The sequence below is a fragment of the Pseudomassariella vexata genome, assembly GCF_002105095.1.
Source record: "Pseudomassariella vexata strain CBS 129021 chromosome Unknown BCR38scaffold_7, whole genome shotgun sequence".
In the NCBI taxonomy this organism is placed as follows: Eukaryota; Fungi; Ascomycota; class Sordariomycetes; order Amphisphaeriales; family Pseudomassariaceae; genus Pseudomassariella; species Pseudomassariella vexata.
The window spans coordinates 1,035,856-1,059,133 of NW_024467962.1; the positions used below are offsets into that span (position 1 = coordinate 1,035,856).

The following is a 23,278-nucleotide window of genomic DNA, read 5'->3' on the forward strand; positions in this document are numbered from 1 at the left end:
ACTGGCGCATCCTCGATGCCCAAACCCTGATTGGATGCGTGCCTTGATTATCCCAGCTCAGCCTTTGCTCCCAGGATGATATCAGTTCACGTTGATGTTGGCAGTAAAGACAGCCATGAGAGAGAGCTTGCTTGCTTCCTTCAAACCAACTCTGTACTGTCGTCCAACTAACCTACCTTTTAAGAATATGACGGGTGCTGCTGGACGGTCTTTTTTCCTAGTTAGTGACATTATCGAATCTGGGATATTTATTTGTCTTAAGTTTCCCATATGATCAAGACAGCCACCACCTTCACGAAACCAAGTTACGCATCCTCTGACCTGGACATATCTCCACCCTACAAAGTATTCCCGCTCGTCTTCCATCCACATACCTTAAGAATCCTATTTCTGTCCTATACTTGTATCTAACAGAATCGTCTCGTCCTCGCTTCTTATACGTATGATTATCACGACTCTATTCCTCTCTTAAGGCACTGTGTGATGTTCCATAGATACATACAGATATATATACCTGCCCCCTACAATCATCCCTTACACATAGGCCATGCCTACCACCTGCAGTATAGCAAACATCTTCAGCGAAACAACATGGCACATGTACATGCACCAACCATGCCCAAAGGTATGACGCAATATAGCAAACCCCTCCGTTCAAAAAACAGGGCTGAGAAGGGAAAGCTTCAAACTTTCAACGTACTCCCTACCCAAGAGTCCATCGTTGGATTCTTGTCGTCTTGTGCGATATAATTCTACAAACAGCCCGCAGTAACCCTCTGAATGCATGTCTTATACTTCAGAGGCACAAGTGCTTAACCAATGTAAGCAGTGCCAACACTATACTGAGTCACAATTCCGAGAAATACATTCACCATGGAAAGACAAGTCATAATACGCGTTTAAGTTCGTCTTAATTGTCTTGTGTTCGTAGCTCATGAATCTATCCTGATCCTGAGGTTGCGCTGCGCTGTCCGTAATCTAAACATCGAACCGAAAAAAAGATTTTGTAAAAATCCTTTTACTTGCATGATCATCAAAACAACCTCCTAATAGATAGACTTCTGTGTCCAAAGGACACTCTGTCGCGAGTCATCGGAAGTATTTACAAGAGAAGTGAAAAGAACTGGTTTTTGTAATCCCCAAACACGAGAGAGGCCCAGCAAGGCCGGCCTCCCCTCCCTCTCCGTGCGCCGCTGAAAAAATTGCTACAAGAAGTGGAAAGGAACTGGGACCGCTCAAGGCTAGCGAATTCCTTCCCCTACGATGAAGCGTAAAGTTGGCCGAGGGTGCTGAGGCTTGTGGCCGAGTCCATGAGACTGCCGGCGGCGAGGTAGAAGTACGAGTACCTCTCGACGAAGGAGTAGGTGGGGTTGTTGTCGAGCTGGTCGAGAGCTCTCGTCATGAAGGTGGAGGAGTCGCCGCTGACGGTGGCGAACTCGGTCAACCAGACGTTCTTGCCCTGGCAGGCAGTTTGGACGTTGAGCAGGTGTGCGAGCATCTCGTCGGCGCCTTCCTCACCGCCGGGTCCGTACCAGTGGGCGGCGCAGAAGTCGACGGAGCACTGTCCGTTGCAAGCGGTGAAGAACTGTTCCAACCAGTCGGTGCCCTGGCCGGCCTCTTGGCTGCTCGTGATGGCGGGGGAGCTGATGCGAGCCTTAGAGGCGTAGGGGTTCATGTACTGGATGTGACCGGCAGCAGCACTGGCGGGATCCATGTTGGCCTGTCCGCCGTTGTCGGGCTCGTTGAAGCTGAGCAGGGCGGTGGAGCCGGCGTCAATGGCGGCCTGAGCGTTGGTATCCCAGACAGTGATGAAGTCAGACCTCGTCGACCAGAGCATGGCAGAGTAGTCGACGCTGGCCTTGAGACCATCCGAGGTGGAGCCCCAGTTGTAGCACCAGCTGATTTTATTGCCAGCCGCGGCAGCGATGATATCCACGAAGGAGGCGTCGTTGTAAGCAACACCACGCTTAACTCCGTCAGTGGATGTGGTCGTGTAAGTGGCCACGGCAGCAACAGGGTCACTGGTAGAAGGAGTCGCAGCAACCTCGGCCACGGAGAAGGCGTCGGCCGTCTCGTAAACAGGAGCAGCCACCGAAGTAGTAGCCTTGGTCGAGGTAGCCAGAGTCGTGGGAACCACGGGGGCAACTGTAGGCGTCGTGGGGACAGCAACAGGAGTGGAGGTGCTGGAAGGTGTTGTCACGGGGACAGGAACCGACTCCGGAGTGGTAGAAGCACTTTCAACAGGGTTAACTACCGGAGCTGAAGAGCTTGCCACCGAGGTCGACGTCGGCTCGAAGCCCTCAGTGACCGTGACCGTGACCCACTGCGTGGCGATATCAACTTCAGTTGCGACAACCTGGTAATCCTTCTTTTGGTGAAGGTGACGGTGGTTGCCAGCGGCAGCAACTCCCTGGATGGAGGCGCTGGCGGCAAGAGCCGGGACCATGTACTTGGCGAACATGTTGAAAGAGAGATGGCCGATTCTTTCGAAAAATCCTTGGGACGATTGTCGTTGATCTTGTCTTCGCTGGGCCAAGGGTAGCACGGATCAGGTTGATCGTGGATGCCTTTGTGGGTAGTCTTTCTGGAGACTTTGTTCGTTTCCTGGAGTAGAGAATGTGGGTTGCCAGCCAGTAGAGGGAAAGGTTGGTGTATTCGCCAATTACAGCCCGATGATTGGGAGTGGAATCAAGTGATTGATTTCGGGAGACACACGCGTGTTGGACGCAAGATGTGGTATGCGTAGCACAGTCTTTCGAAGACGCAAAGAGAGTGATGCGCTCGTGACTGGAAGGATGGAAGTACTCTTTTTGTTTCTTCCCGGAGATTGATCGTGATTGTACGTGGGTTTTGTTGCGTGCTGATGTGCGTGTGTGTCGTGGGATAGGACAGCGTTTTGTGCGAGTCGAGCAGTCACTGCTGGCAAATGAGATACAGGGGTCGAGCTGGCGACCTGGGGAAATGAAGAGAATGAATGTATGCAAAAAGAATGAGAGATGGGGCTTGCGGTAAGACCAAGAGCGTAGCTGTGAGAGACGGTAAATGAGTGTGGGGGGAAGTGAATATAAAGAGACCGGAGGGTGATAAAATCAACGCTAGCTGGCCTGCTGGTGTGCGTGTTTGCAGAGAATGAAAGGATCGGTGTCAGGGGCAGCAAGTCGCAGGGGTGACTCCTTGTCGGAGAACAGGCCCAAAAAGGCAAGACGTTAGTCCGTCTGGAGCACAGCTTAGAGCCTGAGCATGGGCGGCATAGCGGGTGGAGCTACCCTGCTAAAGACCACTCTGACGGGCTCCTCCTACAAGCCCTAGCAGCTAGCTCCTATCATAGCCCATCACCTCAACTCTCACGATCCGGACTTTCAGACGATCCATGCTGGCCTAAGCCCTCGAGCCGTTCGGATGAAATGCCCACAATTGTGATCTAAATCCAGGCCGATCTGGGCCCCTGATTGGCTCTGTCTGTTTTTTTCTCCCTACGAGTCAGTGAGCTAGCTGTACGAGCTGTCGTCTATTTGTGCCCTCTGGTAATAATATGCTATGATATGCAACTCAACCTTCCGAGGCTCGGTTCTCCCTTTGGAGGTATTTCCGCATTTCCGCATTTCCCTCGCCTCAAATTGCCTCACCGTTCCATGGGTCGTTGCCGCCATCGGTCGGCACAGCCCATGAACAGGTGGTCCGGTGTATGTGTCTGCCGGTTCCTCTTTTTTTCCCCTGAGCCGAACGTCCTCATACGACGTTGAATGTTCCGACGGTCTGGTCCAGGAGAGAACAACTTAAAAAATAATGTGGTCAAGATTTGCGCCATCACCTCGACTTCCCCGATGACGATCCCAAAGCCTCTCTCCGGGCGGCGCCAGTGGTCTGACCCATTGAATCAGGGCGGAAAGTGAATCTGACGGCTTGATTGGATGCTGACATATGCAGGTACACGGACTTAGCTGCAGGCTCCTCCATGTCAAAGTAGGCGTCAAGTACACGTCTGTCGTGTTCTTCTTGGCTGTAAGCGCTGGCCACGAGATACGAGCCGTCGTTGTACTCTGAATGGGTCTAGCGGCCTATTTTTGCCTATTCCCCCTGCCCTTCTTCTCCTTCTCTCGTCTAAAATAATACAGTGTAGGAGCACATGCGCATTCCAACGAGGCTACGTAATCAGTCTCGAGTTCTCAACATATCCATATTTATCGTAGCATCGACAGTGCGAAACGCGGCTTGTTCCTCTGAATTAGAAATCTCGGTCCTTGGCTCTGGGGCTATATTTACGAACCTATCCGTACATACGAAGTCATGAAGATCATCAGCGCCATGTCGAGCTGGGAAGCCAAGCAGCATCTCGTCCGCCGCCACCGTGCCGCGTGTTTGGCTTGGAATCCAGTCCTGATCCAGCCATCAAGCCATCTTGGACTCCGATTTGGTCAACGTATCCCCCCCAAGCGCCGTGCACCTCACCAGGCGACGACGACCTGGACCGGAAACCAGACATTCTCTGCTTTGTTCTTGTTGCAGTTTAGCTTGGTTGCTTAGGATGTGGAGGCGCCGCTCGTGTGGAACTTTTCTTTTGGTTGGCACCGCTGGTCTGTTCCTCGCTCTTGTGGTGCTGCTGTCAAGGTTGCGACGGAAAGAAAGGCTTGGCAGGGAGCTGGAGCCCGATGTGGGGAGGGAAGGAGTGAAACCATAAGCGAGATTACTTCCCGCCGCCACAGGGACGGACGCACCCGACCATGGCACACAGTAATCAGCCGTCGTGTTGGACCAATGCGCTGCGAGGATTGGACTCGTTGAGTTGGCACACGGAACACATCGAACTGCTGATCACTTGATCACTTCGTGCTTTACTGGCTCCAGTTGGGTTCGGGCTGCTGAGGCTTCGAGCTACTCGACTGCCGGGCTGCGAATGCTGCCTGAATGAGCCGGACTGATGGGCGGGAGAGATATTGAAGTCAATATCCACACCATCACTCGGCGTCACGCGTTCGGGCTTGATCTTTTGTTTGACATGTCCGGATTGCAGTCATTCGTCTCCATGTACACTAGACCCTACTAAGAAGCAGCCAGAAAGCTATCTGCTGTTTCTGAAGTCGTGATGCTTCGAACGTCCCCCAATCCACAATTCAAACTCTATCCCTCTCCAGCAGTCTCGGCAGGACGCTACGTGTAATTGAACAATTTGCAGGCCTCTGGGCATGGCTATTGCGTTCCTCAGCGCAGCCTCCCGACCGCTTGTGCGCCAACCTCATGCGTATCGGCCAATTTCCCGGGGAATCTGTGCCCATCGTGCAACGCACCACGGCAGACAACAACGACAGCTCCAGTCGAGGCTAACTGTGGTCCCAGCCGGCCGTTTTGGATTGATACTCTCCTACCGTAGTTTCCAGATTGAATAACCTACGCGTTTATATCGGGAAAATGCACTCCACACTGCGACCCCGCACATCAAATGTGAGGGAGCGCCTGTTGAACGCCTTTCCTAAGATGCGTAATCACTATGCCTGTGCCGTCCCGATCAGAAGTTGACCTGGATTTCGCGGTGGGAGTCAAGTTGGCAAGGCTCGTGAATATTTCAATGCCCCGAAATAGTCTGGGGAACGGCTAGTTCGCGACTAGAAGAACTATCAATTACCTAGTGGAGACCAATATCCGGCAGTTGTTAGAGCTGACCAGAACAAGTTCTCAGCGAGGCCCAGTAAACATGAACTTACTCATGGATAGCACGTGAACAACACCGCTGTGCCTCCGACACCTGCTTTTCGAAAGTCTACTGAACTATCAGACCCCCGGCAACGGCCCGCCCGAGCGAACGCACGGTGGGAATGCCCGGGAGTCCCCCACCTGCATGGAGCAAAGAGCAAACAACGTTGGAAAGCTCATTTGAGAGTATAGTCTCTGAAGGGGTATGTCTGCAGGTGCTGTAGAGGGGATAAGAGCCCCAAAACCCTTGGTCGCAATGGTATAACAAGCCGATCTCTTTATGTCGTCAGTCTTATGGCTTTGGAAACACAGGACGGCGAACGACAATGTCCAACAGCCTCGGCAACAAGTCTGAGTTTGCCTCTTCGAGCGTCCTTGAAGCATGCACTGAGACCTACAGGTGGGAAGGATTAGACTAAACCTAGCTGGCAATCTGTCCATCGGAAGGTTGATGCCTTGTGTTCAACAGATCATCTAATGCTACCACCCCGCCATTTAATGCACTACACAGCTTCGATCTGACGTTTCTAGAAGAGGAATCTGGCCTCTACTATCAGACCGCAATTGACCCCGACTTCCGTACATGTGCCAAAGAACGGATAGGCAGAATGAGTCGGCTTCAAAGTTTACCCGCACCGTCAACTTGGCCAGCTGCCTGGCAGCTATTTCCCTTAGGACACCATGGAAACCGCTGGGCTTGTCACCTTTGATGGTACGGGCACTTCCGTGGAATGTCTCGTTTCTGACATGATTTTAAGACATGCTGTCCTTCATTGGTATAACGTCTCAAGCCGAGAGAGACTAGCCATTCAATGGCCGGTATTAACAGCCTTCCGCTTAGCACTACGTCAATAGCACTGCTACCATTGGCCCCTACGTAATTCCTCCAGCTGGTAAACGAGCTCTCCATGCAGCTTGGCAATGCTTATGACTTCAGCTCTTCTTGAGTAGAGTATACCCGATGAGCATCTTTGAGAATGTATGGGTGAAGTAATGAGCCTGTGAAATAAGTTTCTACCAAACAAAGTCACATTGAGCCGCTCAATTCCTCTCGTGTCTATCAATACGTTATCACACTCGCTTCTACGAAGCTACATCACTCCTCCCATGACGGAACCATTAGACATAAGTCAAACTGGTCTCCCTTTCATGATAATGAGTGGGAGCCCCATAGGGTTTAACCACGGAGCATTCCTCCGGGATGAAGATATCAACTATCTGGCTGGGGAAATGCCAACGGTCTCAACTGTGACGCTGCCCGAGTCGGGGTCACCAAAAGCGTCACCCCCTACTAATGACTTAGTTGCCGAGAGCAATCCTCATCAGCAGCAGCGGTTAGAATGTCGAGGCCACACCAAAAGCTGCAGAGGGTGTTATAATTGCTCAAGGCGACGGATTAAGGTGAGTGCCAAATTATAGTGTAGGGGAATGATATGGAACTTTGTCCGATACTTAACAACGGCCAAGAAACTCGACCACCCTGCGTGCATTGGGTCAAGGCCAGTTTGAAGTGTGAGCATCCCGCTGCTGCATCAAATCCCCCTATTCAGCCTGCAAGGCATGCGCTTCTTCCAACGCTTCTTACTCACCTGCTTCCCATCATCCCCTGGGCAAAGAAACAGTCTGGACACACGAGGTCTCCTGCCTATCCCACAACGTAAGGTGTTCATACCGGCCCCTCGGACACCTCTACTTACAACTCCCCAACATGAATATCTAATGCACGCCATCCTCGGCCTCGCCGCCTCAGACCTAATGAGTGAAGACCCAGCCTCATCACTTTCGCCATGATACTCTGCCTCAAAGCTTTCAAAGCCACCAAGAAGACCTCGACCAGCGCCCCTTCTAAATCAGCAAGAGCCACGAAAAACCCCACACACCCCAACCACAACTCATGGAGCAGATCCCGCCTATTGATCGGGAGTGCACTGATGAGGCGGTTGCGGGGATAAAGGGGCTAGTGACGCCAATGAAGCATCATGTCGAGAGGGATTTTAATTGGTTGCTTTGGAGATGGCGGGGGCGTTGTACACTTCATCGTTTTGGGGTGATTGAAGTTTCACTCTATATTTCTAGATTTACTTGGACTGTTCACCAGGAAGGTGGTCTATCTACGTGAGTCCTGGAATGGACTGGCTTATTCCACCTACATACAGCCCACCCAATCCTCTCCAAATATTATGGCTGGTGGATGCAGATCTGACCTGAGAATTTCAACCGTTTCATCGATCCGAAGAACCAAGCCTGCACGCTCCTGGCCTCGCACTGGGTCGGTTTGAAGCAGATCATGGCGACTATCACCAAGACGGTATATCGCATGCGGTCTCAGCAGCCCAAGAGGAAAGGGAGGGGGGTATATAGATCGTAGCCGGAGCAGCTTGGCACTTGTCTAATCTAGATACTGGATTCTGATATATAATGCGAACTACCGGGTGAACTCCATCGCTGTCCTTCCAAGAATTATGGTATCGAGAATTATCGATACTAAGTCCAAGTCAGGTGGTTTATTAACTGCCCTCAACTAAGTCTTGATTTTACTTTTCCAAACCCCAACCAATACATCCCAGCCCCAAGCTATCATCCAAGGCGCCGAGTCTGGCCCTTTACAGAACTCTCAAACCTCCAGATCCTATCCCAATCTTCAGCCGTTTATATATCGACCGCCGTCCTAACCTACGGCTAGGATCGTGCTGCCTATTCCACACCAATGGTAAGTCGGAGACGCCACTGAGCCAGACTACGTACCAATTTGGGTCGTCAAAGCCGCCTAGGGTGCAGCAGCTCGTTTATTCTGACATTGATGTTGGGCATGGGGGAAAAGGGAGTGGAGATGAAAGGGAGGAGAAATAGGGAATAGTTTTGAAGTGTCCTCGCTCTCCCTGCTCTCGCGCTCACACACTCTTCGCGGCGGTTGCAAGGTACGGATAATTTACTTGTATGCGAGTGGGTCATCAGCACCATGGCGCAGGAGAAAGACGACTGCCAAAATTCCAAGAACATGAGAAGGACGAAAGCCGCAGAGCTGGTCCGGAATAAGCTATACAGAAGTCATGGGAGCGGTGGGCACACGGCGGGAAACAGGGATAGGTTAAAGGCGGATCTGGAGGCGTTTGGGGAGAAGAAGAGGGAGAGGGCCAAGGTTCTGGTTGTCATGATGGCAATAGTTATGGTGAAGAAGGAGACGGATCGGAGGAGGGTGTAGCAGATTGCTGCTATGAGTGCGGCTGCTACTGGCGGGCCTTGAGATGTGGTCATTGCTTTGTGCCTTGGTGTAATGGGAGGAGTGGGAATGTTCTTGGTTTAGAGGGATACGAGACTAGCGGTTGTTGCGATGCGCGATAGAATGGAGCTGGATACCCTGGTTGCTATCCCTGAAATTGGAAGTCTCTTTATCTTTCAGAGTCAGACGTAGGTTTAGGTCGACACAGTCCAGATTGGTAAATTCCTGCAAGTACTCATCGTGCCTTTTTGCGGGTATGATTCATTCCATAACTTCAAATGGACACCCCCTTTCAGAGTCCTGCCGAGAAACTAGAAACAAGACCTGCAGATATTGTGTTAGCACCCTCTTGACATAATAACCCACCGATTCTAAGTGCCCAAAGCAACCGCCGTCTTCGCGCCCGTCCACAAGTCCACGACATCCACCTCCCCACCCCCCTTGACTGACCTCTCCCACTGCCTCCTCTCGCACCTCGTCTCATACGTACAGCCCCCCTCCCTCTCTCCCACAAGCCGATCCTCAGGATATGCCGTGCCCCAAATTTCAAAGAATAGAACCCACAGCACCAAACACGTAGTAATCGCCACCAAATGCACCGAGTTGAGGTCCTACGCGGCGGGGAGACAGAAGAAAATCGCACACACGGCGGCGCGGTTCAGCAAGCGCGCCCACTGCGGGATATGGCAGTCGGTGGTGAGGATGATTTTGGAAAGAGCGGCGCTGGAGAGGACCTGGTGTTGATGTACATCAGTCATGGGGTGCTCCTTGTCAGGATCAGGGGTTATGTATAATGGGAGTTATCAGGAGATGTTGATGTTGCTTACACATGCGCATATAAAAGGCAAATGTGAAAGCTCCCAATCCACACCGTATCCACCTTCCTCCGTATGGCGTGTAAATGCACATTGCCATTATCGAGATCAAAGTACAACCAGTTAAACACAAACGCCTGCACAAGTCCCATGACGGCCTGCCCGAAGAAAGCATTCAACCCAAACGCGGCGTTCTGGTACAGCAACCCCACGATGTCATATCCCATGAAAAGCGACACGAAGGCGTTGGTCCGCTCGACTTTGTGCTCGATGTTGACAGCCGGGTAGAACTCGAAGAAGCGCTCAATTCACTTAGCCGCGGGCGTCTCGTGCGCGCGAGTAGCGGAAGAAAGCCACTGTGAAGGCGAACCCTGTGATATCCAGAACTCGGGCAGCGAAGATGAGACCCAGACGGTCAGGCAGCTTGATGTGCGTGCTGGCGATTCAGAGGGCGGCTGTAATGAGGGCCGTGAGGATTAGGCAGAGCATCATGCTCTTGATTAGGGGCAAGAGGAAGGCGGTGAAGAGGCGGGCGGCGAGGTAGAAGGCGACGAGTGGACGTGTTGGTGGTGAAGCTGGAAACAGTCAGTTCGGTGTCTAAACTGGCAGAGCAACTGTATAGGGGAAGACTGATCCAAAAAGACATGCGATGAGAAAGAGGATCTGGATTCGCGGCAGTACATCGTCCGTGTTGAACCAACTCACAGTCTGCTGTACTTCCGACCAGATTTTCCAGCTCATGACGAAGGTTACTACAAACCGAAAAAGCTCAGCTCCATTAGCTTCTTCAGACGTATGGTCTCCGTTGATGGCCAGGATACCGACTGCGAGGTTGTTGTCAGTTGGTTGACTTGAACCCCTATCCCACGAACCCGGATACTTACATGACAGAACAAATTCTACGCACATAAAGCAAATCAGAAAAGAGCTCAAAGGACATAACCTCCGTTTCCTCACTCGCCCTCCACAACAACCTGCGATGAAAATGCTGCTTTATGACGGGCTTCTGAAACAACTTGATCATCTGCCTACTTCGTCTGGTCTCCCCCCAGTTCTTGCAGATTCCATAGTAGAAAACCGTGCATACATATACTGAAAACTCTACGTCACGTTCTTTACAGGAACACAGCTGGATACACTACTTTGTGTTGATATACTCGAAATAAAAATAGCCTAATTATAAACAGATACTCACCGCTGCACATGGCGCAAATAATCACAATGCTCCTCCGACCCATGAATCACGACCTCGACCTGCACCGCCCCCGGCGCATCAACGTGATGCGCATACTTCTCACGCAGCTGTACGGCTTCTTCAGGGATGGCGACAATGACCTTGCGTTTATCGGGGAGGAGAAACTCCCTGGGTTTGCGACAACTACCGCTACTGGTAGTTGTTGGTGTATTGCCTTGGCCGGGAGCCGAAGCAGTACTTAAGTGCCGGGTTGTCTTTTCTCACATGGTTAACGAACCATAATCTTCTGGTGAGTAACCATTAGAGGGTCAGTGGGGTAGATACGAGCTGGCCGAAGCTGAAGATGGGCGAGGTGTTGGAGAAGATCAAGTTTAGCCCTGGCAAGCAATACCTCCCCGACCTGCACTGGGTGTCGCCATTGCGGTGTGAATTGTGGCGGCACGGCCCATATCTTCTATGTAACACCTCCCCATGCGCCAAAGTCCGTTATCTAACTAGCCATTCCAGTTGCTTAGTAATGTCCCGGCAGTAGCTGGTATTGGCGCGGCATAAAAGAAACTCGAGAGTCTTGAGTTGGGTTTGGAGGGGGGATCCAAGGGTCTGGATCTGATAGGGGTTGAGGGGACGTACATGTAAGCACTAAACTAGCGGTATGAAGTGTGTCAGGCAGGGGTTCAGATGCAGCTAAATCTGACGGGAAGGCTTGTGTAGCGCCGCGCCGTGGGAATGAAGAAGATCAATGGAGGCCTTGAGAAATGTTGTCACTAAATCAGTGGTGTCTAGCAACAGAAGCGGGCAGTTGGGCATATCCGATGCTGAGAAACGTATAGTCGATATTATTTTTTGACTGGTCAACACCCCTTTCCACGTTCTCTTTGTATATGTTGTATGGCTCCCATTTGCAGGTTTCACTGGGAAGTACTCGAATAATCTCCATGGGCTCAACAGGGATACCATGTTGTTGAACATTTCTCTGAATCAGCGCAGGCTCTATAACCAAATTGTTGCAACGTCAGCGTTAGCTATGTAATACTCTAGAAACCCCGCATCCTCATTGAGTGGCGAGGTTGAAACCACCTTCAATCGAAACTACCTCCAGCGCCCTAGAATGTCACGCCCTTAACTCCCGCACTATCCTGTGAATGGATCGCGACTGGTATCTGCAACCCAACTCTCCTTCCTTATCAAACGCCACTAGAATCCACTGCAATCGATCCATTCTATTGCACGCGTGCCGCCAACCGTTTGCGAAACCCGGACTTTCGCCAAGACATGTCTTTTTTTCTCTTTCCTGTTGCGAGGCAATGTCTAGTAAATGTACTGTACAGCAAAATTTTGTATGCACACCGCCGTCGATATGCCGTTAAGCATTTTGATCGCTTGCCCTTTGAGGTACGTAGTTGGGTAGCTCGTCGAACCATCCCTTGTCCTCGTCGTATTTGTATGCGTGGAATTCAATGCCATAAGGTTTGGGCTCGATGGCATAGACCATTCCAAGGGGCACATCCAGGTCCGCAATATCGTCCCTTGTGAGATCCATGAAATACGCCATCAGGACTCTGCAAACCGATCGATGTCCGATAATGAGCAGATGATCTTTGATTCGTTCGATTTCCCGCACCAAGTCGCGAACGCGACTGATAATTTGTAGGTAGCCCTCGCCTCCGACTCCAGGGTAGACGTAGTGAAGCTTGTCAAGCTGTCTCTTCGTGTACTCCCCCGTATGGTTGCGGGAAATCTCTCCGTAGGTCATGCCCTCGAATCTGCCAGCGTTGAGCTCGTTGAGCATCTCCCAGGCCTTCACGTCGTAATCCTCATCTGCCTCGAAGTATTCGGCTGTCTGGATGCTTCGCTTCAACATCGAAGTCCACACGCACGTGTTCTTCTCTTCAAGCTCGCGATTGAGCTCGGGATAAGGAGGTGACCGGTCGCCAGGCTGTGGAGGGAAAGAGGCCTGGGCAATCTTGTTTTTTTGCTCAACCAACCACTCCTTGCGCTTTTGCGTGATGAACTTGTACAACGTGAGAGCGTAGAAATGTCCCCGCTCTGTGAGTTCCGAATTTCCGCCGATTTTGCCCAGCTGATTATCATAAGATTGACCATGTCTGGTAATCCAGATCTGACGCGGCGCCAAGTTGAATGACGAGAGATAGTGTGCGATACCGCCCGACAAGAAACCCTCTAGACCGAAATGAGTAAGCTTCTTACCCACATCGGTCATCTGATAGCCGGTTAGCAGTCTTTCTCCAAGTGGAAACGGATTGCTTCATACTTTGATGTACTGCATAGCGTGTTCTTCTTCGTAATCGCCCAGAGGCACGTACGCACTTTCATACTGCCTCACACGCTCTTTGAAGTCTGCGAGAGACTTCATGGGATCCTTGTCTTTGTAGTCAGGACCCGAGAGCTTGAGGCGCATGTTTGCTTCCAACAACTGCATGACGCATTAGCTATGCCGCTCTGGCGTTACCGAAATACTGTATCCACATACATCTGGATTCTTGCAGACGCTTTCGATGAAGAGGATGCCGAGTTTCGGTTCCCTTCTCTTAATGTGGTCGAAGAGCATTTGCCGACGGTTGATGGTGCTGTTCGTGGCATCCAAGATACCGACAGACCCCCCACCGCTGATCAAGTAGTCGAGCAGCTCATCCAGTGTGTCGATAGCACATTGCTCCCGAATCCTGAAGGCGGAGGCATTCTTGGGATCAAAAAAGTTGGCCGATTGATCCATGGGAGTGGCGTTGGGATCATTGAGATCCCATTCTGCTGGTTCATTCCGTCGTGGAGATTCTAGTGAAGAGACAACTTGAGTGCCATTAAGCGGTTCTAATGGAGGGGCCGCTTGAGTGCCGTTGAACAGAATCTTGGCCACCTGCTTCGGAGCATCCATGGGGTTTGACTCAGCACGTGCGATCATCGGGGAGTTCATGCCTACTGCCACACGCCGTCGGTTACCGACATTGAAGATCCTGGTATCATGCTGCTGCCAAGAGAGATAGCGCTTGATCTTCTTTGTGATGTATGATTTACCACGAGCCGGGAGGCCAACCATGATAATGACCAACTTGGCAGCAACATCTCGATCAGCTATTTTCCCATCGGGGGAAATATTGGATCTTGTCATGCCCGGAATGCTGAGCGTTGTCGCGTGTGGGCGCACGCGCGGGGTCTGGGTGCCTGAGTTCTGTCGAACGGGAGGTATTCTGGGCGACCCAGGTGCGGTGGACGAGATGCTCTTAGAATACGGCGAATCATGCGGCGGGGGGCGATCGCGGAACGGCAACCCTGACGTGCCGCCTTCATTGATGGCGCGCAAGGCAGTGGCCAGAGACGCTGGGTTCGCCGGTACCACATGACTCGATGAAGTGGCTGGCGGCGGTAGCAGATAGCTAGACTGGGGTTGTATGTTCACCGTGCTGGAGTCCTTCGACGAGGTCGATGCTGTGGGGGAGCCGCCATTATGAACCGGTAAGACGTTGGAGTTTGGGTTGGAGAGAACGGCGGTTTCTAATGGAGCAGGCGTTGTCGCATAGCGGCCAATTTCTTCGTCGGGGACAGATCGTGGACCGTTGGTGGAAGCCGTTGATGAATTCGCAGCAGCCAGCTGATTGGCCATTACAACTTTGGCTAGAGATGACTGCTGCGACTGTCTGCGAGGCGCCGGAAGATCTTGATTGGGGGAGCGTAGCAATCGTTAGCGACCTTTGTCAATGATAAGACCTGTGATACTAACAATGAGGAGGGGGCCAAAAAAAAACTAGATCTCTTAGGTTCGGGGAAGGTTAAGAAGGCTGACAATGACAAAACCTTGATAATGGCACAGGCAGCGGGGTTTTAAGGGAATGGGAAAGAAGGAACAGAAGATACAGGCCTGGGGTTTTGATCAAGACTGTGCTCACCCGTTGTATCTGTGTCCCAGAGCGACGTGGAAATGATGCTGCTGTCGTCAGGCGCGAGATGGTGCTGTGGTGTGTTAGTAAAGAGCTGTACGTGGTGCTGCGGGTGGTGGTGACGGATGCGTCTGGTAGCTACTGGCTGCGGAATCGACATCTCCAAGGGCTTTTTTTCGTCAAGGTCCAGTAATCCCCGAGTAGCGATCGTGTTGTGATTGGAGGTATCGGGGGCTTCGCTGATGCGCCGAGCCCCGCATGCACCGGTAGCGGACAAGGATTTTGTACAGTTCTGACCTCAGCGTTGTGCTCGGCGGAGTCGGTTGCTCCAACTTTTTGGGCTCCAGGGCTCCAGCTAGCTCCAACTTGGCTCCAACTTGGCTCCAACTAGACGGCGACAGTTGTGGGCTGACCTGCTGACGAGACGGTTCAAGTGGTACGTGTTACGTCGTTGTGGGGGCTCGATTTCCCCGGGACTTCAGGAATCTTGCCTCTTTTTGATTATGCGCTTCCGATGAATCCTCCCGCCACATGGGCGAAGTGCGAAGCTGGTTCCGGCAAATGCGGTCGTCTCTATTCGTACTTGTTCCTGCTTGCGACTGTGCTGCCTCCTCGACTAGGGCTGCTCCAGTTGGCCTGCAACTCTTGAAGGCGGTCGAAACGGGTGGTGCAGCTAACTTCTCCCTTTTGACGATCCGCGATAGCCTGGTCGCTTCCTCAACAATTGGATCTTCTTTCGGCCTTGGCGAAACTCCAGGAAACACGGCTTTGAAACAGAAGAGATGTGGTAGTCCGCCAGAATGATGTAACGGGCCGCCTGTCACTAATGAGCTGAACCGAGTCTATTTTTGTTGGTTCTCTAGGTTCCTGTGGCAGTCCTTGTATCAGCGGAACGGGCTTGGAACTTTGCCAAGATATTGGTAGGCGATCTGTGTAAGTCGTCGAGACCTGTCTACGACTTGTCGTCTCGCTTGTACAAGTCGATGACGAGGACTATGCAGAGGGAAGTGCATAGAATTGTCACAACCAACGATGCACAATATATCGAGATGGACAACAAGAACAGAGAGAGGATCACAGACGAGACAAGACGCGAGGGCGCCAAGAGGGGCAGAGGGCATCAGTGGTTCAAATCGGTTTCTAGGCCACCAGTTGACAGGCGCTCAACATGACTGGCCAGGAGACATATCTTACTAACTTGGCTATCAATGGATGCACCCCCGGGGAAGGTCATCATGGTGCCAGCTATCATTCAACCAGCAGGACTCAGTAACCTCAAAGCATTGGTAATGATTTCTCTTCTCACTACCTCATCACGAGTGCGGCTTCAACCATCCCGCGCTTTAGGCCTTCTCGCTGGAGGAACCGCTTCAGTGTCGTCTTCTCTCCTTGTCAAGCTGACTTGGTACCGTCTTATCATCCATCCCAAAATCAAACGATGAATAATTTGACCGGGTCGAGACACTAACCACCTCAGATCGACAAGCATGGGGCGGCACGCCTGGCATCTACCGGGAGATCCGTCTTGGCTGTGGCTTTTTCCCACTTACTAATTACGGGAGCTGGCAGGTCAACAATTCAACGCAAAGCCGCCCCGCCGGCCTTCGCCAAGTCATACATTCTGGCGGGACTTGAGTAAAGCTGTGAGGCCATTCAAGAAATTCAAGTGCAAATTAATCAGTTACTCTTCTTTTGAACAAACACGGATTTTTACCAAGGTCAACAGCATACCGTAGTTACCTACACATGCTCAACAAACCCTCTTGGCACCGAGGCACCCGAAGCTCAGTGATGATGACGGACGATCCCACCAAGCGGTAGAGCATATCGGCTGTGTCCCTGTACGAGGATTGTTTTAACACATGCTATTCGTCCTCAGCTTTGTTCTTGGATTAACCCGGCACAGCATAAGATGTGGTTGCATTGTTGGATTCTGTCTGCACTCTGCGTATCACAGCTTACTCCCACTGCTCAAGAGATCTTCTCAATCCGTTGTAGCTAGTGGCATGCATTTGGAGAGGTGGTGCCCACGCTTGAGAGATATGTCTGATTTGACCATGGCTTCTTTTCCATGAGCGAATCAGAACCAAGGAATGGGCAATGTGTCGATCTTAGCGAATAGCCATGAGCGACGTCAGGTCCTCTTGGTTGCATACACCGCCAAGTATCGTCACTCTTTGGCACAAACCCCAAAAGATATGCCAGTATCATCCTGCTCGCCATAGGTGGGATTGATAATTCGTCTACACAAAAAAAGGCGTCAATGTAACAAGAGGCCTCACCCCGACGTGTCCGTATCTCTGAGAGTTGATAGGTCTAGGATCTAGGTCAAGCAAGTAGAAGATGAGGTGGCCTGCGGACTAACTATTCCGAGAGTACCAATGGCCACGAACAACCAGGTTAATGGCCCAAGTCTTTGACTTTCTAACAGTTGCAAACATGGTTCTGGATAACAGGATGGTTTGAAAAGGGACCGGTCAGACAATCGGGATTCCGAAAAGTTTCTAGGCCCAACAAGCTCAAACGCGCATAGTTAAGAGACAATACCTTTAGTCGGAGCTCTGATGGCTAGTGTATGTTGGCTGAGGGGATAGAGACTTCAATTGCGGACATGGAGGAAAGTAGTAGTTGCATCCATCCATTAAGGCATCAAAATACTTGCCAGTCTGCATTAGATCAATCAATCAAGTGCCTCTAAGGTTGAACTGAGTCCGACAAGGCCAACCATTTGAGGCTGCTGTGAATACCTACTGGCATGCGTTAAAGACGGCCGGTGACCAGATGACGACCAAGTCTGTGCTCTGGCAATCGCTGTCAATGAAGCTAGTTGAGCTTGACAACCTGGTTAATGCACACTAAGCCCCACTAAAACATCATGCAGGGACCATAGGCCAGGGCAGGGTCCACAAATTTCTTTATCGATAGCCCCTCCAAAGCTTCCAAAGCTTCAAGCTCTACTTTTGTGGATGAAAGGATGTTAAAACGGTTTCATTCAGCAACAACCTCTTGCCGATTTCTTTCACCTTTACACAATATCCCAGAATAGCGAGAAGCTCTTGATAGTACCTGCTTGTTCAGAGCGGTGGGTACCTCATTAGATCTGGCAAGCGTACTCTGGAGACTTGGACAGCGACTTCCCCTCGTCGACATCTCGCCCCAAGCTCCTTTCAGGTCTGTACCTAAAGCGCATTGCGCCTTCTCTCATATTTCACGACATCGGCAGTGTTATTTCTCGTCTGGAGTAAACGAGTCAAGCCATATCACGACTGTGGGCGGCGACTTAGTCAGTACAACGACTTAGGCAACGATTGAAGCAACGACTTGAGTTAGGGCAACAACGTAGGAAAACCACATACCACCGGTTCTCTTCGTCAGGGTCATATCCAGAGCGCAACGTGCCTTCCCTGAAAATATTGACGGGCTTGACACGTCTACCCTGTGTTTGGAGCAACGAATTGATCACGTCAACAGAACCTCTTTGTCATTTCGAGTCGGCGTCTAGAAACGACGTGCCTGCCCCAATCCTTTACTTCCACTTCACTCGCTGATCACAAGCAACATATACCTTCCCACTCCAGTCTTGAGATCAATCCCGAATCCCTCCTTCTCTTTCGACGCTGGCCAAAATGGTCAACAACTCGATCCTGACAGCTTGAAGCTCAACTTTTCGTGGACATCTCATTGCTCGTCAGGTTCATCTCCCACTGACCCCTCGCTCCGGTTTTCTGAACCAGCTCTACAGGAAACGCACCCTTCTGACCGCTCCGAAAACCATCATATCCACCACTGACTACTTCGCCCTTGAAGCCTTCGATTCGATCGACATTGCAGCGTCAACCTAGCTGATCAGACGAAATCAGATCAGACAGACAAACAGACGCCTTGTCTCCTTGCTGAAGGTATACGCTATGAGCGATTCCATGAAGGAAGTTGTCGAGACGCTCGACCCCGTCTCACGACGGCTCATTCCTCAGAGTATTGACTCGGGAACTCTCGTACCTCTCAAGACCACCCTGGAGCTGCGTGACAACCTCTCTGTCGGTCTCGCCTATGTCACACGCGCGCCCACCAAACTTACGAACGATGTCGTCAAGTGAGCATTTCCCTCTTCATCTACTGCTCATTTGGATCAAACTGACTCTGGTTCAACAGCATTGTGCGAGCCATGGTCGGTGACGAAGCGGCTAAGAACCTTCCTCACTTGCGCCGGTGCTCGAAGCCGAACGATCTTCCACCGCATTTGAAGAACCAATTCATGAACGAGGGACAATCGGGAAGAGCAATCCACGTTGGGAAATCACAATGGCTCTACATCTTGCTTGGTCCCAAGGATGACATGGACTACCAGCAAATCGTACAAGGTCTGTCTGCGATTGATGGCATTAGGGATGACATCTTCGTGGGACTCATTCCCGTACCTCTGTTGGCTCCTACATCCCAGGTCCAGGCCAACATGTGGTCTCAACAGTTTTGGCAGACCGTCTACAGAAAGAACAATCCTCTCGGTCCCCACCCGAGCAACATCTGCCGCACCACGGGAGTAGTGTCCCGCGACGCCAACATCTGGATGAGCTTGGCTCACCAGGTTGCGAAGAAGGCACACAAGGCCGGCCTTGGAGAGCCCATTGGGGCCGTCATCATCAAGCGCACAATTCCGTCAACCAAGCCTGAGACGGTCAAGGCGATTCCTACCACCAAGGCAGACGATGATAAGACATATACCGACAAGGCTGACGCCAATTGTCTTCAGGACGAGCTCTCGGATAACGGTGCTACAAAGCCGGAGGGAAAAGTGGACACTGCGATTGCTTCAGCCGCCGCAAAGTCTGATGCGAAGACCCTCACCGCCAGTGCGGATGCTGCGAAATCTGATGGAAAGACCGATGCTACTTCCAATGCCACGAAATCCGATGGCAACACTGAAGCAACTAACTCGGAAGTTGTCAAACCAGATGAACCCGAGGAGGAGCAGAAAGAAACAGTTGAGGTCGTAGCTCTTGCTGGTGATGCCCGTTGGTACCGACAGGAGAAAATTGGTCGTACTGGCAACCCAATGGCACATGCCGCCCTGCGAGCCATCAGCATGGTGGCACAGAAGCTTGTCCGAGCCGAGAAGCGAGAACCTGCTGCGTCCAAGCCGATCTTGGAATTTGAGGCCTTTCAAGACAAACCCTTGCTCAGTGACGAGCAGCTTGTCTTCGAAACCGAGCATCCCTCCCCTGACGGCTACCTTTGCCATGAGCTCGAGCTCTACATGACCCACGAGCCATGCACCATGTGTGCCATGGCCATTCTGCATTCCCGAATGGGCAGAATTGTCTTCCGTCACCGCATGCCTCTGACCGGTGGCATGGGCTCCGAAGATCGCGGCCATGATATTTGTGGTGCTCACGAGCCGTGCCCTCAGGGTCCTTGTGGTGGCGGTCAAGGTCTCGGGCTGCACTGGCGCAAGGAGCTCAATTGGAGCATGCTCGGTTGGGAGTGGGAGACGGATGAAACCGAGCGTTTGACAGTTGACCCCCATCTCCATGCTTAATCCGACCCATGATATCCGTTCCCATTGTATAACCCGACGAGCGATCCCCATCCCCATGCATAACCTACATTCGACAGTCGACCCGCATCTTCACATCCACGTACAATTTTCTACGACTCACGAGACACTTCTTTAACTGGATTCGCGCGATTTAGGCTTTACAGGCAGGCAAGGGAGTTAGGTAGTCCTCCTGTCGGAATTGGCATTATTGAGAGGCATCGGTGGAGGGTTTACGGATGAAGTGCTATGGATGGAGAAAACATTTTTGGTGGTCGTGATGAGAGATATGAAGCATTTGACTTACAGACATGCGTTGCGTTTGTATTCTGGTCCGTCCAACAGCATATCGACCGGATGAAGTGGCCTGATGAGCCTCAAATACTGTAAACTATTGTCTTTCCTGTACTGTACTCCCTTGATTGTTTCGCAGTGTTGTGCGTGAATATAATGGTGTCAAGTAAAGCCAGGCAAAGGCAAGTAAAGTTCCAAAGCCATCAACCGCAGCAGCTAATTTCAAGGAAATATATGAAATCGCTCGAGAAAGCAAGACGAGACAGATGTGGTCCGCGTCCACGACCGGGTGACTCAATTACAGCAGCTACTTGAGCTTTGCCCCCCTGACGGCAAGTTCGTCAGCAGCGATGTTCCCCAAATCTTTGGCGTGGCCCTTGACCCATTTGAACAAGGTCCGGGTTTTCGCCTTCTCCCTCTGCTTGATCTTCTTCCGAATAGCCGCAATAAGGTCCTTGTTTTTGACCTCGCTTCCGTCGGTCGTCTTCCAGCCTCTTATCTCCCAGTTCACGTACCACTCCATCACGCAGCTGATGGAATACTTGCTGTCGGTTACGATGCGGACGTCCTGGCTCACAGGGACCTTTTGCAGGGCGCGGAGGATGGCGGTCAGTTCGGCGCGTTGGTTGGTTTGGGGTTCGCCTTCGAGGCGTTCAGAGACGTTTCTTGGGGATTTGATTAGCAGGCGGGTTCATGTAAAGTAGAGAGCAAGAGATAATGGGAATGTGCAGGACAGGGACTCGACCAACCTTGGGTCGTCTGGGCCGAAGTAGACGCCTACTCCGGCCACCGCACCAACTTTCCCATTCGACAGACTGCTGCCGTCCGTGCAGATGTGTAGCACGCCCTCCACTTCAGCATCCCCATCCTCCTCCACCTCAAGCTCCTCGTCCTCGTCTCCTGTGGCAGCACCGGTCTTCTTGCTTTTCTTGGCCGCAGGCGCCTCGTCCGCAACGGTAGCCTGGGCGGTCTCGTTCCCGAACTGGTAGATGAACTCAACGGCCTCGGCGCGCGTGTCGAACTTCTTGTACTTGGGCCCCTTGACGCCTTTGATGGCCAGCTGGGCTGTCTCCCAGTCCCCGTAGATGCCCGGCTCGTTGCCCACGGCCACGGCATAGAACTTCTCGGGTTTGTCGCTCGCTGTCGCCGGGTTCTTGCCCGCCACGAAGTCTTCGGCGTCTTGGCGCGTTGGGAAGGACTTGTCTGTGCACGAGTTAAGTAACATTAGTACCGGTTCCGCCTCTGGACCTGAGGAGGGTGACTTGATGGGGAAAAGCGAAACGTACATTGTGCGCCCCTAAAGCCCGCGGTCTGGTCCTGGCATTCAGCCCACGTATCGTACACGCCGGGCTTCTTACCCACGCGCACGGCGTAGAACTTCTCAGTGCTGGACTCCCTCTTGCGCTTCTTGCCAGCAGCAGCCGAGGAGAAGCTAGAAGCGGCGGCTGGCTTGGCCCGTTTCGTACTGCGGGGCGGCATACTATCAAACAAAGAAGTCTGCTGCAACGAGGGCGATAGCGTTTTTCGTAATAGAAAGGCGGGTGGTGGTGTTGATGATGATAGATCACTATTGCTTGTGGTCCATAATAATCTGCGGTTGTGTGGGACGGCAACGACACGTCGGATCTGGAGGAGAAGGAGGGGAGATTCGAAACAGGCTGAGATTGTCTGTATTTTTGCTTGGCCTTGTCCGGCCAGGAAAACACTTCGATGTTATTAAAAGAAGGTAGATATTACTGCTGCTGTTGTTTTTGTTGTTGTCGGTGCTGCTGCTACTACGACTACGGCGGCCTCAGGAACGATAGATCGCTTGGACGATGGGCACGGTCAAAGAAGCGTCATTTTTCGTCTAGCTCGCTGCTGGGGGCCCGACAAAGACCGATCAGACAATCTCAGATATTCTTCAAGGACTTGTTTTTGTCCCGATTTCGTTGCAGGGTTGAGATGACTGGTTTCGCGTGAGGGAGAAGGAACGCTTGCGATCTGCTACATGATAATCCTTTGGGAGGTTGCGTAATTTGACAGGGATTCACGCCTTGTTTCCTATCGCGATTAGATAACGTAACGAACTTAAGACATATTAGGCCTTGATTATACTGACATGTGTCTGAAGCACTGGATCGAGATCTTCTGGCTCCCTTGAAATTACTAGATAAGTTTTCGTGTACTTTGAATCTATGTTGGTTGGTCGCAGCTACCGTGGACCTAAGGCTTGCTTCCTGATCGTCACCACCCTCAATCCAATCCCCGGACTTATAGGATGCCTCCACAAGCAAACACTGCCAAGTACATGACAGAACAGCGGCAGATGGAATAACACGGGATTGGCCATATTCTAATGTAGTGAATCAGCATCAGGTAGTCATTCTATCTGGATGCGCCGTTTATTTCACTCCTGACTTGGCTGCTTTTAGCCTTGAACTACCCCTTGCTTCAAGATGGAAATTCGATGCAGTTCAAGACATGTCTGGAAAGTGGCTATCTGGCACAGCGGTTTGTTAGAGCGAGTAAGAGGATACTGGTGACGGACATTTGACCGAGTAGAGCGGAGGCAGAAGACACGCAGTCTTGAACTGAGAGTGATTACCATGCTGATCATGGAAGAAAGTGTGGCATATTGCACATCGTATGATGTACAGA

At 51.7% G+C, this 23,278-nt stretch overlaps 4 protein-coding genes across 4 annotated transcripts; 1 reads left to right on the top strand and 3 right to left on the bottom strand.

Moving 5' to 3' along the window:
• Positions 1-894: 894 nt before the first annotated feature.
• Positions 895-2,461, bottom strand: BCR38DRAFT_369486 (glycosyl hydrolase catalytic core-domain-containing protein; the record flags this gene model as incomplete). The annotated part of the gene is made up of 2 exons (XM_040857266.1): positions 895-2,044; positions 2,207-2,461. 2 exons carry the CDS (start codon positions 2,459-2,461, stop codon positions 1,259-1,261), a joined length of 1,041 nt encoding a protein of 346 aa, XP_040715521.1. The 3' UTR covers positions 895-1,258.
• A 9,402-nt stretch (positions 2,462-11,863) lies between these two features.
• On the bottom strand, positions 11,864-15,032 carry BCR38DRAFT_434035 (6-phosphofructo-2-kinase). The gene is made up of 4 exons (XM_040860287.1): positions 14,655-15,032; positions 13,410-14,590; positions 13,191-13,352; positions 11,864-13,139 (listed from the first exon to the last, which is right to left on the bottom strand). Exons 2-4 carry the CDS (start codon positions 14,535-14,537, stop codon positions 12,282-12,284), a joined length of 2,148 nt encoding a protein of 715 aa, XP_040715522.1. The 5' UTR covers positions 14,538-14,590; positions 14,655-15,032; the 3' UTR covers positions 11,864-12,281.
• Positions 15,033-18,719: 3,687 nt separating this feature from the next.
• On the top strand, positions 18,720-20,347 carry BCR38DRAFT_457893 (cytidine deaminase-like protein; the record flags this gene model as incomplete). Its single annotated transcript, XM_040862090.1, has 3 exons — positions 18,720-18,904; positions 18,964-19,486; positions 19,778-20,347. 3 exons carry the CDS (start codon positions 18,720-18,722, stop codon positions 20,345-20,347), a joined length of 1,278 nt encoding a protein of 425 aa, XP_040715523.1.
• A 160-nt stretch (positions 20,348-20,507) lies between these two features.
• BCR38DRAFT_206857 (ribonuclease H-like domain-containing protein) lies at positions 20,508-22,058 on the bottom strand. Its single transcript, XM_040854132.1, has 2 exons — positions 21,388-22,058; positions 20,508-21,303 (listed from the first exon to the last, which is right to left on the bottom strand). The coding sequence occupies exons 1-2, from the start codon at positions 21,924-21,926 to the stop codon at positions 20,946-20,948; spliced, it is 897 nt and encodes a 298-aa protein (XP_040715524.1). The 5' UTR covers positions 21,927-22,058; the 3' UTR covers positions 20,508-20,945.
• Between the last annotated feature and the right edge of the window lie 1,220 nt (positions 22,059-23,278).